General features: G+C 45.5%; 1 protein-coding gene across 1 annotated transcript in view; it reads left to right on the top strand.

Moving 5' to 3' along the window:
• DDX10 (DEAD-box helicase 10) overlaps positions 1-7527 on the top strand; it is a 288714-nt gene extending 281187 nt beyond the window's left edge. Inside the window, exon 18 of the mRNA XM_081799536.1 lies at positions 7339-7527. Coding sequence (XP_081655662.1) covers positions 7339-7342 — 4 coding nt within the window. The 3' untranslated portion in view covers positions 7343-7527. The remainder of the gene's footprint in view (positions 1-7338) is intronic.
• Positions 7528-17473: the final 9946 nt, after the last annotated feature.

The raw sequence follows: 17473 nt of genomic DNA, 5'->3' as shown, positions 1-17473 counted from the left end.
TGGGAAGGGATCTAGAGTCTAGAGAATTTTCTTGCTGGGTTTGTGAGGAAGGACTAATTTTTTCTGTGCCTGATCTATGGGGAATATTAACCATTATTCTTGGCTTCTGTCTGCCCTAGCACTATCATCCCTGCCCTTGTCCATAAACCTTAGGTAGAAATATTGCTTTTATAAGAGCCTGAGACATCTTTTTTAGTTTATTCTGTAGAACCATGCACAAAAATTGGCATTGATGAAGCATCTGGGTGGCTTAGTCAGTTAAGCATCCAACTCTTGGTTTCCACTCAGATCATGATCTCAGAGTCGTCGGGTTCTGCACTCAGCATGGTATCTGCTTGTCCTTCTCCCTCTGCTCCTACCCCTGCTCTCACTTTCTCTTGAATAAATAAATTTTTTTTAAAAATTGGCATTGTTGGGGTGCTTGGCTGACTCAGTCAGTGGAGCATGGGACTTTTGATCTCAGGGTTGTGGGTTCAAACCCTACACTGGGTGTAGAGATTACCTAAAAAATTAAAATCTTTAAATTTTTTTTAAATTGGCATTTTTTTCCTACTGAAAAGTGGGAAAACAGGAAATTGGAAATATACAGAAAAGTACCAAGAAGAAAAAAAAAATCACCTGAAATCCTACTCTATGGGAGGTAACCACTTTAAACATTTTTTAATAGTAAAAAAAAATCACACTGTAAGCTGTCTAGATAACTCTATGTATTTAACAATCTAGCCAGCCCATCTATCTAGCTGTCTAGTTGGTCAACTCTATATTACACATTTTCTTAAAAATGAAATCACATGGTACTTACTGTTTGGTGATCTAACTTTGCTCCCTATGAAACGTATCATTTACCATTTCTTCATGTCATAAAAATTTTCTACTGTAGTGTCATTTTTTAAAATTTTAATTCCAGTGTAGTTAACATACAGTGATATATTGGTTTCAGGTGTACAATACAGTGATTCAACAATTCCATATATTACTCAGTGCTCATCAAGATAAGTGCACCCTTCATTTTTAATGGCTGCATGATGTTCCTTTATAAGGATACACCATTGGCTATTTCTCCAGTCCAAATTATAAATAATGTTTATCAAACATCTTTTAGAAGAATCTTTGTACATAGTGATTTCTAAAGGAAATAATATGCTGGAAAACCTCTATTAGCCAATGGGGTAAGCTGTAAAAACCAATGAATTTTGCCATATGGCCTCTCCCAGTGGTTATTCCATTTGACCTTTCCACTAGTATATGAGAGTGACTTTTTCCCAAATTCTTTCCAACACCAGGTATAGGCTGTTGGACAAACAAACGTAGTTCTAGTATTTACCGTTTGTTAATTTGACTATGCTTCTTAGTTTCTCTTAGTCTCGGTTTATGAGACTACTTTCATTAGTCTGTAAAGTAGAAAAAAAGAAGAAAAATCCTATCTAGAGCTTTTGTAAGGGTTATGGAAGATCATCTGTGCACACCACTTAGCACTGTACTTGGCAAATAGAAAATATCCAATAAATGTTTAGTCCTCCATAGAAGTCAAAAGGGTAAAATAGTCAGGAACATGATTTTGGAGCCCAAGTCTCTGAATGAAAATTCTCTCTTCAGCCCTGTAGAGCTGTATGAGTCTGAGTAATGGCTTATTCCCTTATCTTTAAAGTGTAGGGGATAATAATAGTAACTTTCTCACAGGTGTGTTGTGAAGATTAAATTAATGAATTCATGTAAAGTACTTAAAAGAGAACCTGGATCATAGCAAGCACTCAATAAATATTAGCTATTTTTTTTGTTTAATCTTTGCCCAGTTTATATATTTCTAAACATTTCATTTGCATTTATTCAATGACTAATAAACAGTTTTTTAAATTATCTATATTAGCCACTACTATTTTTTTTGCAAAATGCTTGTTCATGTTCATTGGTCATTTTTCTATTGGGATGCTTATTTATTTTCTTTTGGATTTATAAAACTTTATGTATAATATACATAGGACCTGTATCTGTCATTTATGCTTCAAGTATTTCTTGATTTATCTCTTGCCTTTTATTTTTCTAGCCTGCTAAGGAACTGAGACATGGCATGACTCAATAGGAAAAGATAAAGAATCCTTCCATCTGTAGCACATCTCTTATGGAAAGAACCACATCTTTCTGTCACGCTAGTACATGTCATTATTTTGTACTGTCCTCTTTGAGACAGACACTGTGAAGGTTTCTCTTCCCCCAGTCTTGCACTGATAAAATCCATTACCCACTCTGCCTCAAGGCCGACCTTTCTAAATAGAAATCCAGTCCTTACTATTACAAGAGTCTTCAGGACCAAGTCCGAATCCACGGCATGGCCTCAGGCGCTGCCTATCTCTTCCACTGCACCTGGCCCATAACCCCTGAGTCCCTTTCAAACTGCTGGATGGTTCCAACAAACCAGGCCTCTCTCACCTGAGACACATGATTCCTGTTCCCCCTTCTCTACTTCCATACTCTTTGCCAACTTTGTTTTTTCTGTCCTACTAAACCTTGTAACCTCCTCATCTTCCTTGCAGCTAGGGGAGCCATAGATTACTGTTCTGGAAAAAAAAAAAAAAAAGAGTTTTTGGCAGAGGGTACCCATTCCCAAATAAAAGGCAGAGTTTGTCCACGGAGTCTTTTGTCCCTCACTCATGTCCATTTCTCCTGTCTGGAAAGTAGACAAGAAATCTGGAAGCATAGTGACCATCTTGCAACCCCAAGGGGAGAGCATGAACGTGGAAGACAATGTACGGAGGATGATGAGGCAGAAAAATGGAACGAGACTGGGTCTTTGATGACGTCACTGAGCTGTTGTGCCCACCCTGGACTTGCCTCTCCTGGTCTTCGGATGGAGCTCGAGAGAAAAACTCTCTCTGTGGCGGTTATTGATGAGTTTTCTTTGATTGCCTCAGAATGTGTTACTAAGAGACACAGACCAAGCTCAAGTGTCACCCCTTCAGTCTGCCGTAGATGTCTTTCATCTGTTACCCAACGTCATCCTGTATTTACTCCTTCCTTGCCTGGAGTTTGTCCCATTCTTCGTTATGTGTGTCTCACCCTGGAATCTGAGCTCCCTGAGAGTGGAATTCTATTCCAGTTCTCTCTGCTTGACCAGCATCAAGCCCAGTGCCTGCTTCATAGTGTTCCATGATGTCTCTTGAGTTATTCAGTCAAGGTCCTGCCAGAAGCACCGATTTAGCTCAGGGAGACCATACCGTCTGTGGGCATAGCGCAAGGAGCCAGTGGTGGGAGGGATGGAGAAAGGGTTGGGGACAGGAGGGAGAGAACAGACGACAGATAAAGTAGGTGCTGGAGGAGATGAGAGCAGGTGTGAGTGTGAGTCCCAGAGAAGAAGCAGGACACTTCTCAGAGAGTGAGGGACGTTCTGGAGATATTTAAGGAGAAGCTGGGAAAGCGGAGGGAATAAATCACATGAAATTGTTATAACCTTCCCAGTAAATGTAAAATGATCTGTAGGAAGTAAGGTGGCACATTTGGGATGGAGGCTAAGGGCAACGGGGGGAGAGGTGGCTATGGGAAGTGCCCCCCAGGCTGGGGAGAGAGCTGAAAGCTGCACAACGGGTTCTCAGCAGAAGGAGGGGCCCTGCTGGGTTGGCAGCATGTACTTGATTTTACGATGACACAGCTTCAGGGTCATTTTTTTTTTTTTAAGATTTTATTTATTTATCTGACAGAGAGAGACAGCGAGAGAGGGAACACAAGCAGGGGCAGAGGGAGAGGGAGAAGCAGGCTCCCCGCCGAGCAGGGAGCCCGACGCGGGGCTCGATCCCAGCCCCCCCGGACCGTGACCTGAGCCGGAGGCAGACGCCCAATGACTGAGCCACCCAGGTGCCCCCCCCCTTTTTTTAAAGATTTTATTTATTTATTTGACAGAGAGAGACACAGCGAGAGAGGGAACACAAGCAGGGGGAGCGGGAGAGGGAGAAGCAGGCTTCCCGCCGAGCAGGGAGCCCGACGCGGGGCTCGATCCCAGGACCCTGGGATCATGACCTGAGCCGAAGGCAGCCGCTTAAGCGACTGAGCCATGCAGGCGCCCCTCAGGGTCATTTTTACTACCCTGCGTTCACTTTTCAGATTGCCATTATTTTCTGGAGAAAGTCTTGGGAGAGAGGGTGGTGCTTTGTTTGGGCGGGGCTGCATAGATACAGATGGGATTCTAGAATGGAAGCAAGTGCTTTGCTGAAGTCGACTCTCTGTGGGGCATGGGTGAATGAACCCTGGCTGGGGGTGGACTGGGAATCCAGGGGAGGAAGTGGAGGTCACAAGAGATCCACCAGAGAGGTGGAGAAAGGATCAAGAATGTGGGCAGTGAGAGCCTGAGACATGGTGTGATGCTTTGCAGATATGTGGAGGAATGATGATGTCTGGAATTCTTATGTCCCTGCTGGTTCCTGTGGAGCAGAGTCAGAGGTCCCTAGCTCTTAGAGAAACTTAGAGACCAAGGAATTAAATGGATTTTTAAGAGGAGTGTTGGAGCCTTGGGAAGGATGCCGGGGGCATAGAGGAAAGCAGGCTGTGATAGCAGCTGGAGGGAAGGTGTAGGCTGATGGCCTGCCCACCATCTGTTGAGGGAAGGAGGTTGTTGACCCAGAATGGAGACTGGGAAACTCGAGTGCTTGTCTCCTGCGGACGTCTGGGCAGGAGGACTGAGAAGTCCTTTCACCAAAAGGGGCTGGGAGGAACATAGGGCGAGAACAATGTTTCAATTATGAGAGCTTCAGGGATGGACTGGAGCATGGGCTCTGGAGTCAGACTGACCTGCTTTGAATCCTGACTCCTCTAAATGCCACCTGGGGATTCAACCTCCTGAGCCTCAGTTTTCTCATTTGAAAATGGACATGTGGGTTTTTGACTTATAGCTTAAGTCAAAAGCTATAGTGAGAATTCTCTGAGAAAATATGTAAAAGTGCCTGGTATGTAATAGATGTTCAATAGTGATGCCATTATTGCTTTTCCTTAGGGGCATTTATAACAGAACGATGCCTCTGAAGAGCCCAGGGCAGAACCCCGTGGGTTGGTATGAGCTCGGTGGAGTCTGGCCCATCTGGACGTATCTGTGAGCCCAGGCAGGGGAGCAAGAGGGAAGGATGTGTGGTCTCTGCGGCGACTGTCAGTTGCAGGGGGTGGGGACAGGCTAGGGAGATATTAAAGAAAGAAGGGCCAGCACTTGGAATACCGGGACGGGAGTCCTGGGGGCGGGCACCGGGTTGGAATGGGTAGAAGCTATCTCTGAGCCATCTGCAAGGGGACGGAGCAGGTGCCTAAGTTCAGAGGCCTGCTCCTTCCACCCGAACCAGACAAAAACCTGTGTGACCTTGAGGAAGCCACATGATGAGACATGTTCAAGTGGCTTGTCCCCTGTTCGGTGCCAGGCAATGTTGGAATGGGGGCTAGAAGGATGAGCCCTGGGACCGTGTCAGACATGAATGCATGCTCAGAGGGAGAGCATCCCATACTAACATGCTAATGAGTTTGGTGACACTAACTTTGGGCTCTTTTTTTTTTTTTAAGATAGGCTTTATTTATTTATTTATTATTTATGAACACATTTTAGTTTTAGAGCAGTTTTAAGTTCACAGCAAAATTGCGAGGAAGGCACAGAGGTTTCTCATATACCTCCTGCCCCCACTCGTGCACAGCCCCCCCGGTATCAATATCCCCACCAGGAGACCACATGTGCTGTAATCAGTGACCCTACATTGGCACATCATAAGCCCTCAAAGTTCACCGTTTGCGTTAGAGTTCACCGTTGGTGGTGTACATTCTATGGGTTTGGACAAATCTAGAATGACATGCGTCCATCGTTGGAGGATCATACAGAAGAGTTTCACTGCCTTAAAAATCCTGTGTTCCTGTTCATCCTCCCCCTGCCCCCAACCACTGATCTCTTTATCGACTCCATCGTTTTGCCTTTTGCAGAATGTTGTAAAGTTGGAATCATACAGTAGATAAGAGGCCTTGGTTTTAGAGCTTTGCAGAGGATCATTGTAACTATAGCAACTTGTGAGGGAGGGATTATTGTTCCCATTTTATAGCCAATTCACTGAGGCTCAGCCTGTGTAAGTCCACTGCAGGAGAGCACACAACCATGGAGGGGTGATCCCGGATCTTCAGATCCCCTTCCTACAATTGGGTCTTCCTGATGTGGAAGGGGAGAAGGCTCTGATGATGATGACTCACGGTTGTCCTGTTTGCAAAACTTTGCTCTGTGGCCCTTGCATGCTTCTCCCTTACCTGACGGAAAAACGTATTCCAAATATGTAGTTTTTCTTCTGCATTTGTTTTGGCCAGAGAACTGATTTTTCTGTTTGCTCTAAGGCTCCTGTTGAAATACTGCTGTCTCCTTTTCTGCCAAATCAATCCTGAAAGACACTCCTGCCTCCTTGATCTCACACCTCCCCCGGGGCCAGCCACTCTCTGCTCAACCCCATCTCCATCAGTGATGGATTCTCATTTCGGCCACGGCACGCAGCCTTCCTTGGGACAGTGATGTCCTTTGCTTTCATTTTCCCACTTTTAGACGTGTTATCCTGTGATGAATTACGCTTAGCCGGGCTGTTTAATAAGTGAATTCTCTAATGGGACCAACAGGTCCTCTAAAACCCCAGCTTCATTCTGGAAAATGCGTGGCTGACGGAGGGGGTGGGAAAGAGGAGGGGTCTGAGCTGGTGTTCTGGGAGGAGGGCACCCATGTTCCAAGCCTGCTTGTGTGTGAGAGAGAAGTGGGTATGGGTTGGGGAGCTGGATTCGTCTTCACACTCTGTCACCCCCTGGGGGATGGCGGGGCAGGGGCTTGCCTTCAGCAAAAAGGAAGCAGAGATTTACAGGGGCAAACACTAAGTGTTTTAGCGGTTCCCCGTGTGGGTCAATGACCAAAGTCCAAGAGGTGCCTCCCCGATGCAGAGGTTCTGCAGAGGACCCTGGGGTATTTGCTTAACCCTAAGGACAAGCACCTCAACTGATGGAGATGGACTCTTCTGCCACCTTTTGAAGGGGCCTCAGCATTGGCTTGAAGCACTGGCTTTAAAGTCCCTGCAGAAATGTGATTTTCTTGCATATCTGAGTTTGTGGACAGAGATTTATCTCTGCTATATCCCAATCCTGGGCACAAAAGCCTCCAGGACCTGGGCCAGTTTCATCCTTCAACACCCCCTCTTCCAGCTTGCCTTTCCAACATGGCCAAGCACTGGCAGTTCAAACAGAAGTGCTTTTCCACCCCAGGGCCTTTGCTCAGGACGCTGGGTGGAAACTTCTGAGCAAAGCCAGCTGTGCGCATGTTACAGTGCTTTAACTAACCTACCCGCCTGGCTCTGTTTGCAGGTAACTCAACCGGGAACAGGCATCTGACACGGATCCACCTCTGTGGCCTGGCGTGAGTATAGGCTGTCCTGCCCTGGTGGGGGCTGGCCATGCTGTCCCACTCTTGCTGAGCTCGAATGCAATGAACAGAAAACCAGCAGACACACTAGCATGGGAAGAAGCCAAGGCAGACGAGGAGAAAGCGGAAAAATTGAATGCAGTCCTGAGGGCCCCTCTGCCTAGGTTGCTCTTCTGCCTCTTCTACTCACAGCTAATTTCTATTCTTTCCGTAAAACTCTGTTCAGGTGCCCCTCCTCCTTTTGTCTCCCCCTGCACCCCCCTCCCCCCACGTCTCCACCACTGTGCTTGGCTCGTCCCGTTGGGATCATCTGTTTGTCATCCTTATGAGCCGCCTGCCACTCCATGGCAAGGGTTATATCTTACTCGTTTTTTTATATCTTACTCCAACTAACAAATGTCAGAACTTGAAACCGAACTCAGGTCTTTACTACTTCCTCGTCAGTCTTTAAACTCTTTACGACTGCTTTATCCTGTCTCCAGCAGATTCTTCCAGCAGGAGATTTTCCCCAGCATCTTTAAACTCACACAAGTGTAGGACTCTCTACTTGCTGAATCCTGACCACCTCAGAGTAAAAGGTTTGCTTGCTGATTTCTTTGTTGAAAAATAAAACACCCAGCGATTTCTTTTTTACGGAAGAGTAGTAAGGTTGACAAATTTATGGCTCGACAAAACTCTAAGATCTATTCTCAGGTGCAAACTATGTCAAAGCCCACCAAACACGTGTGTGGCAAAACAAAGCCTGGAGATTTGCAGTGAGCTAGGAAGGAGTGGAAGAAAGAAGATTCTGGAAGCCTAGCTGCTGAAAGACTCAACATGGTCAGGAGGAGGAATGGGGAGCCTGCCCACAGGGAGGGAAATCTACTGATGGCAAGCAAGGTGCCTCGGGTTCGAGATTACATGAGGCTGTGGGCAAACAGCCTGAGTGTGACACCTTACATTTTGCACTCAAGGTGCATCACTTGCCTTGGCCTTGCCTGTGGAGGCCTTATTTCAGAGCTGGAGACAACCTTCTTAGCGTTTGTATGGCTCGTGACTGGGAGGATGTGAGAGATGGGATTGGGCCTGTCTCCTGTGCCTTGCGCAGTGCCCGGCTCACTGTCGGCGATCAACGAGTTTTGCTGAGTGCATAACTGAGTAGGATCTGCAGAAACCAAGGTCGATGCGGCAGTGAGCCGTGTCCCTGTCTTTTAGAGCAAACGCGCAGAAAGAAACTTATCTTTTAGAATGGGTCATTGTTCCCGCCGAGCAGGGAACCCGATGCAGGACTCAATCCCAGGATCCTGGGATCATGACCTGAGTTGAAGGCAGACGCTTAACCAACTGAGCCACCCAGGCGCCCCTCACCAGCAATTTTTAATGGCTTAGTCTTTCTTAAGCATTTGACTTCATTTTAGGAACCAATGTCTTTCTTTTCACATTCATATTTAATCAGTTTATAATATATAAGTATATAAAAGTATATAAGTATATATACATATGCTCATATAATATTTAAGTATGTAAAATAATATTTAATTACATTACATAGGGGCAGACCTTAGCAATATTGCAGGTTCGGTTCCAGAATACTGCAATAAAGCAAATGGCATTTTTTAAATTTTCCAGTGCATATAAAAGTTATGCTTACACTATACTGTAATCCATTAATTGTGCGATAGCATTATGTCTAAAAAATGTATATCCCTTCATTAAAAAATACTTCATTGCTAAAAATGCTGACCATCATCTGACTCTCAGTGACCCATCATCACCAATCACCAGATCATCATAACAAACATAATCATAGTGAGAACATTTGAACTATTGCGAGAATCACCAAAATGTGATGCAGAGACACCAAGTGAGCAAAGTGTTAAAACAAGGTATTCCTGTAGTTACCATAGGTAAACAGTTTATGTTTTATACAAAGCGTAATCATACAGGTCACCTGGGAGAAGTATGTGTTAATGAGGCTGTACTCCAAGTTTAACCACTGTGTTCAGGGTCCTGTGGCCACCGTCTGTACACTCTACAGAAAGCCTGGAGCACATTGGTCCTGTCAGCGCAGCCAGTAGGGCTTGGTTAGGAGAATATCTACTAAATCCACATTATACGACCAGTTCCAGATTTTGGTCTTCCACTTCAGATGGTCAGAAACCAGATTTTGGTAGGGACAGAAGGTAACGAGACTTAAGATAGTGGCTTAGACTAACGGATTCCCAGAGGCCTAAGGTCCGCGGCCCTGTCTTAGCCCTAACTTTGTTGGAGTGAAGGTAACTGTCAGAGGATCCAGGCTATTGGAAGTCTGCATGGTGAACATATTCTGTGTTGTCTCAACGGCTCTTTTTTTTTTTTTTTTAATTCCTTCATCACATAACCTGTCAAAATTTGTAATTATTTTAATTCCTGCTTATCTGGTAATTGCAACTGAGGGCTGAATGAGGCTTTTTAAAATAGTTTTAATAGGCTTTAATTTTTACAGCAATTTTAAGTTCACAGCAAAAGTGAAGGGAAGGTACCGAGATTTCCCATCGCCCCCCTACCCCACACGTGCACGGCCTCTGCCGTTCCTGACATCCCCTGCCAGTGTGGTACATTTGAAACCACTGATGAAGCTCCACTGACCCGTCATTATCATCCGAAGTCCAGGGCTCACATTAGGCTTCACCATTGGTGTTATACGCTCTATGTGTTTGGAGTAATGTATAATGACAGGTATCTACCATCATAGTATCATACAAGAAATCCCCTGTGCTTCTCTGATTCCCCCATCCTTCCCCCTTAACATCTGGCAACCACTGATCTCACTGTCCCCATTGCTCTGCCTTTCCCAGAGTGTCATAGAATTGGAACCCTACAGCATGGCTCAGATTGGCTCCTGCCACTAAGTCATATGCATTGAAGTTTCCTCCATGTCTTTTCATGGCTTGACAGCTCTTTTCTTTTTAGTCCAGAATAATATTGCATTGTCTGGACGTCCCACCATTTACTTATCCATTTACCTACTGGACGACATCTTGGTGGCTTGCAGTTTTGGCAATTTATGAAGAAAGCTGCTGGAAACATCCATGTGCAGATTTTTGTGTGAACACAAGTTTTCAGTGTGTTTGGGTGAATACCAAGGTGAACGAGAAGTTTTGCTGGTTTGTCTTTGTTGTTGCTAGTATTATTTTTCAGTGACAGAAGAGACTTGATGAGGTTAGAGGCTACTGGGAAGGACGCAGTAGAAAATAAGATGCTGAAATGTCAAGGATGGTACAGATAATAGAGATACCACGGCCCTGAGCAAGGACCCCGGGACTTAGTGCAGTGATCAGTCTTAGAGGAGAGGAGTGATTCCTTATCCTTTGTAGTTGAAGGAGAAGGAGGGGGTAGACGGGGGAAGGGGGAAGGGAGGGAGCTAGATCCAGGATGGAGAAAGGGGGTAGATGCAGGAGGGAAGGCTAGTAAGTTGGCAGAAGTTGAGAGAGTTCGCCTCAGGGCTTCTATTTTCTCAGTGAAATTAGAGGTAATGTCTTGAGGGTTTCAGAGGCATGGTGGAGCTTGGAAGAGCAGTTCTGGAGAAGGGCCTTCTCACCCTGGAAATATACCAGCCTGGCTGGCTTTATGGAGCCCACTTGGGGTTGGAGGCTGTGCCTGGTTGTGGCCGTGGCCTCTCGTAGCCCTTGGAGCTCAGGGGTAGGTATGAGAAGGTGGACATTGGATTGCTTTAGGGTAGCTTTGCCAGATGGGTGCATGGAGCTCATAATATGGTAAAGAGTGTGGTTGAAGGGATGGCTTCTCCGAGGCCTTCTCTGCCCACTTTCTTGCTTTTTGACTGTTTTCTGTAATGGGGCCACTGGCTGGGTGAGTGAAGAGAGGCTAGTGAGGGACTAGCACATGTCTGGGAGTGTCTTAGGGGCAGTTTACTGGACTTTCCTTATACTGAATGCTGGATCCATATTTTAGGAATTGGCAATTCAAGAGTGTAGGTAAGTCAACACTAACTGGGAATTTTTGTGGGCCAGTGCCTGAAAATATAAAAAATGAATACACAGGGATGCCTTTGTTCCAGAAGTTTATCGTGTAGTGGGAGAGACAGGTAAGTAATTATAGGGAAAAATTATAATGTGTTAGGTCCAAAGATAAAGACATTTCGCTGGTGTTGTGCGTTCCTAGGGATGACTGGAGGCTGACTCAGCCCTTTCCCCACGGTGCCGGAAATCAATACGCAGAAAAACGCTGAGCTTCGCCTCTCTGGTCAGAAGGGATGCCCTGCAGGGCAGCGGGTCTGGGCTGGACTGGAGTTCCGGTTTCCTGTCTAGGAGCTGGGGCTGAGCTCTCAGCAGGGAGATGCCAGGCTCCCTTTGGGGGACCACGGAACCAGCAGGGGTGAAGCCCGGCTTGGATGCCTCAGCACCGCAGCGTGGATTTTCCGGGGCAGGGAGCCCCGCACGAGCAATATTGAGCTTTGGCAGATTGCGTTCCTCATCAGAGCACAGGGGTTTGCTGTAAAACCTCACTCAGCAAGGGATCTGTCAGGGCAGCGTTGGTCAGGAAGGGGCTTCTGGACCCTGGTCTTCTCAAGGGTCAAGCCTGGGACTCATCCTCCCAGCCCCCATCCCAGAACCTTCAGGGGCAATGTGACTTTTTGGAATGAACACCCAGGTAAGGTTAGGAGCCTTGTGCGGGTTTCATTCTTGCCACGTGAAGAGGGAACGGGGGTGATAGTAATAATAGTAATGATAATGATAGCAACAAATACTATTACAACTATTAGTGACATATATTAACTGCTTGCTGAGGGAGTGACATCCTTTAATCGCTACAACAGGCTAAACGGTAGATGTTAGGGGCTCCGTGTAAAAGGTAAGGACTCAAGGTGCGAAGAGGCTGAGCAGCTTGCCTAGAGCCGTTGAGCTGGGGACGTCAGACCTAGTGCACAACCTGGGTGCGTTGAACTTCCAAGCCCACCGTCTTCACCACGACTGCCCACTGCCCCAGGGACATTTTACATTTGTGCGTTGCTTTCCGATGTTCAACTCACTTTTCCCTCCATGACGTCACTGTAGCTTCAGAGTTCTCTCGAGAAGCAAGCAGAACAGGTATTACTGGCCCATACCAGAGATGTGCAGACTGAGGGTCGGAGAGGTGAGCTGACTTGCCTGGCAGTGCATGGCTGGTTTATAGCTGAGCCTCTCACCAGTGTTTGCTGATCTGTATCCTCCTCCTCTTTTCTATCCCATCTGGCCGTACAGCTCAGTCTCCCGTGAGGACTACAGCTTGCATGCCTTTGGAAACAGCCTCAACCACACAGGAGGAGGAAGCAGCCCTGCGCTGGGGGTACTTCCAGTATCTACGGTTGTTAAGGTAGCTTTCAGGTGGCCTGTTATTTGAAGAGTGGGGCTGCTTAGGCAGGGTCTGGGATTAACCCCTGAATAGGCTGTATGGCTGGACACAGAGCGAAACCAGCCCAGGGAAGGCTCACCTGAGACTAAGCAGACTTAAGCAGTGGTTGTTTGCCTTGGGATATACCCGCAGTCCCCCAAGGTTCTTGGTGCCCATTGGCTATCCCCCTGCACTTCACTTATTCCTCACTAAGAACGATAGCCTCTGGCGGGGCGCCTGGGTGGCTCAGTCGGTTAAGCACCTGCCTTTGGCTCAGGTCATGCATGATCTCAGGGTCCTGGGATCAAGTCTCGCGTCGGGCTCCTTGCTCAGCGGGGAGCCTGCTTCTCCCTCTGCCTGCAGCTACCCTTGCTTGTGCTCTCTCTCTCTGACAAATAAATACATAAAATCTAAAAATCCACACTTGGCAAAGTGTGCAAACGTGAGTTTTGCACACAAGATCTTATTGGCTTCTCATAATAGCCGTGAAGAAAGCCAGGGAAAACATCTTATAAATAATTATTGGAGGGCTCAAATGACTTTTTCAAGATACACAGTTATTATGTGGTAGAACAAGGACTCATAGCTCTAAAGTCTATGGTCTTTTTACTGCCCTTAATCATTTCCAAGAACCCATCTGCTCTGCCTTCCATCTCCTCAGGGCTTCGAAGTTTTCAAGCTTATGTATTACTTCTATTGCTATGTTTTTAGAAGACTCTGGTGACAAAAATGCTTAACATTTGGTGGAAAGTGAGTTATGTGGCATGGAGACATTTTACCAATGCTCTTCAAACCCAGCCCAGTAGGTATATGCTCACTTTGTTAATGCCATGGTCCAATCTCCAGTATTCCCATTGTTTTACCAATGGACCCTATCACGTGCCAGGGTATATGGATGCTCATCGGTGCAAACGCACCCTTAACTGCTCTGCGAAAGTCGTATTCTGCCATTGGTGGGTGAGAGGCTCCACCTTCTAATAGGAGAAGCAATGCAATTTTTATCAGTTTATCATTTTGAAGAAATACTTTTGGCAACTGCATGGCTATACTTATTCTTCATGGGTGAGCCAGCCAAGGCAAGAGACTCTGAGGGTGTAAGAACGGACACAAAAATTACCTTAGAAATTTGACAGGGAGAATGAACCATAGAGACAATAGTCTGACCCTTTTAATTTACAGATGTATATATCCATTGGGATACTTTTGGCTGCAAGGAACAGAACACCTACCAGCCAGGTCTTACATCATAAGGACATGTGTCAGATACTTAACAGGAAATCTGGAGGAAGTTGTAGTCTAGGTGGTTTCCTTGGCCCCAAACATGCAGGTTCCTCCAGTCTTAGCCCTCTGTCCTGTCCATGCATGGCAATGTCCTCCGCTTCAGTTCCAGCATCACATCTCTTACAAAAGGTCTAAAGAGGAATCAAGAGGGTATTTGGAAGTGGTGAGTGTTTTTCTCTTTGTGTCTCTGGTTTTTTTCTTTTATGTTAAGACTTTATTTTTATTTTTTGGGGTGCCTGGGTGGCTTAGTCGTTAAGCGTCTGCCTTCAGCTCAGGTCATGATCCCGGGTCCTGGGATCGAGCCCACATCAGGCTCCCTGCTCGGCAGGGAGTCTGCTTCTCCCTCTCCCACTCCCCTTGCTTGTGTTCCCTCTCTCGCTGTGTCTCTCTCTGTCAAATAAATAAATAAAATCTTAAAAAAAACAGACTTTATTTTTATTTTTTAATTTTTTAATAAGATACTGTTCTTTTTAAAAGATTTTGTTTATTTATTTGAGAGAGAGAGAGATAGTGAGAGAGAGCAAGCATGAGCAGGGGGAGAGGGAGAAGCAGGCTCCCAAGGAGCAGGGAGCCCGATGTGGGACTCGACCCCAGGACCCTGGGATCATGACCTGAGCCAAAGGCAGATGCTTAACTGACTGAGCCACCCAGGCGCCCAGACACTTTTTTTTTTTTTTTTTTAAGAGTGGGTTTATCCTCTGACCCACACATGCATGACCTCTTGCATTATCAGTATCACTCACCAGAGTGGAATATGCATTACAATTGATAAACATATATGGACACATCACAATCACCCAAAGATCATAGTTTACATTACAGTTCACTCTTATTGGTGTCCATTCTATAAACTTGGACGAATGTGTAATGACATGTATCCATTATTATGGTATCATACATAGTATTTTCACTGCCCTAAAAATCCTCTGTGCTCTGCCTATTTATCCCTCTCCTGGCCTCTGGCCCCTGGCAACTATTGATCTTTTTATTTTCTCCATAGTTTTGCCTTTTCTAGAATGCTACATAGTGGGACTCATATAGAATGTAGACTTTTCAGGTTGACTTCTTTCACTTAGTAATAAGCATTGCAAGTTCCTCTATATCTTTCCATGGCTCAACAGCTGTTTTTAGTGCTGAATAATATTACATTGTCTGGTTGTAACACAGTTTATTTATACATTCACCTGCCGAAGGTCATCTTGGTTGCTTCCAAGTTTTGACAATTATGAAGAAAGATGCTAATAAACATGGACATAACTTTTCAACTCCTTTGAGTAAATACCAAGGAGTGTGATGGCTGGGTTGCATGGAAAGAGTATGTTTAGTTTAGAAGAAACCACCAAACTGTCTTCCAAAGTGGCTTTACCATTTTGTGTTCCCGCCAGCAATGAATGAGAGTTCCTGTTGCTCCACATGCTCATCAACACTTGGCATTGTCAATGTTCAGATTTTGGCTATTCTAGTAGGCATGGAGTGGTATCTCATTGTTGTTTTAACTGGCATTTCCCTGATGACATATGATGTGGAGCATATTTCCATAAGTGTTTTTGCCATCTATATATCTTTGGTGAGGTGTCTGTTAAGGTCTTTGGCCCATTTTTCAATTGGGTTGTTTGTTTTTCACACTGTTGAGTTTTTTTTTTTTTTTTTAAAGATTTTATTTATTTATTTGACAGAGAGAGACAGTGAGAGAGGGAACACAAGCAGGGGGAGTGGGAGAGGGAGAAGCAGGCTTCCTGCTGAGCAGGGAGCCTGATGCGGGGCTCGATCCCAGGACTCTGGGATCATGACCTGAGCTGAAGGCAGACGCTTAACGACTGAGCCACCCAGGCGCCCTCACATTGTTGAGTTTTAAGAGTTCTTTGTATATTTTGAATAATAGTCCTATATTAGACCATCTCTGCTTTTCAAGGATGAAACTCTTATCCAGAATTCTCCCAGCCAATTTCCCCATATGTTTCATAGATCCCTGACTGCAAGGAAGGCAGGACAGTGTGAATTCAACATTTGTAGCCTCCATCGTTGGAAGCAATCAGAGAGAAGGGGGTTGGAATGCTTCCTGAGTGGCCAATCACTGGTACCTAACGAATGGAGATCCTGGGCTCCTGAGAAACAGTGGGACTTCTCCAAAGTCACATAGGCAGTGGAGCTAGGACTAAAATCTACATTTTCAGTCAGAGATCCAAAATGGGCAACTGAGTGTCTGGAGAGGGAGAACTTCTGTACCAGAGCATCTCTTCTTCTGTTCTGATCCACGGAGATTACATGCCCTAGTTTTTGGCCGATCAAGATCCCAGAGCTGTCATCTGAAGCCCACCTCCTGATAGAGCAAGCTGGCCTTGGTGGTCAAGGATTATCAATTGTTCCTTTTGTCTCTTAGCTTGCGGGCAAAGACACCTGGTCAGTTGTCTGGCCATCACAGAAAATGCTGATGTTTCTTCTGTCAGAATTTATCTTTTGCAAGGTGTTGGTAATTTTTTTTATTGGTCAAAGGACAAAAGAAAAGTACTTGAGTCTCTAATTCCCCTAAGGTGAGCTATTTTATTTTTTTAGATTTTATTTATTTATTTGACAGAGAGAGAGATAGTGAGAGCAGGAACACAAGCAGGGGGAGTGGGAGAGGGAGAAGCAGGCTTCCCACTGAGCAGGGAGCCGGATATGGGACTTGATCCCAGGACCCTGGGATCATGACCTGAGCCGAAGGCAGACGCTTAACGACTGAGCCACCCAGGCGCCCCAAGGTGAGCTATTTTAGAAATCCTCAGAAAGTCAGGTAGGAAAAGATCACAGCCCAGATCAATAACTGCCTCCTGGACTGAGAGCAGAGGATGCTTTATTTATGGGCCTGGGATGTTGTGGAGTGTAGGCTCAATACCCAGGTCTTTGATCACATGGGCATACATAACACTAAGCAGTGAATTATTAAAGCCAAGAGAGATCACTTGGTTCACATTTCTCCCTGTGCCGTCAAACCCTTCACCTACAATAAATGTATTCCTAGGAGGGTATGTGTAAGTGCCGTTTGGGAAAAAACATGTGGTGTTTTATTGCGCTAGAGAAGCAGGCAGGTTGAAGAGATCTTAAAGCCCAATCCTTTGCAAAAAGTTTCATTTTTGTCATGCTATTTTGTAAAGCCAATGAACTCCACCCTACGTATCTATTCAGCGTGTGAAATACTGAGTTGGTGTTTCTAGGAGATGAGACCACACTGTGTTTCCATAGTATGAAAGGATAGGAAGACACTGGGATATTTGTTCTGTACCTTGGGCCATGAGATTCTGCCAATAGTAGAAGACTGAAAATGTACCAGGAGCTACTTAGAGATTTCTAATGTGATTGAGAAAGTCCAAAAGAGCATCGTGGAAAATTAAGATCTGTGTGGAGAGTGTAGGGATGCATTTGGTAAATTCTGATCGGTGTGTAGGAAGACACTATGGTCCTGTGATC

This window comes from Leptonychotes weddellii, chromosome 11 (genome assembly GCF_054177405.1).
Source record: "Leptonychotes weddellii isolate Sample4059 chromosome 11, ASM5417740v2, whole genome shotgun sequence".
Lineage (NCBI taxonomy): Eukaryota > Metazoa > Chordata > Mammalia > Carnivora > Phocidae > Leptonychotes > Leptonychotes weddellii.
The sequence above is the reverse complement of the archived record's forward strand: the minus strand, read 5'-3'. Positions and strand labels throughout refer to the sequence as shown.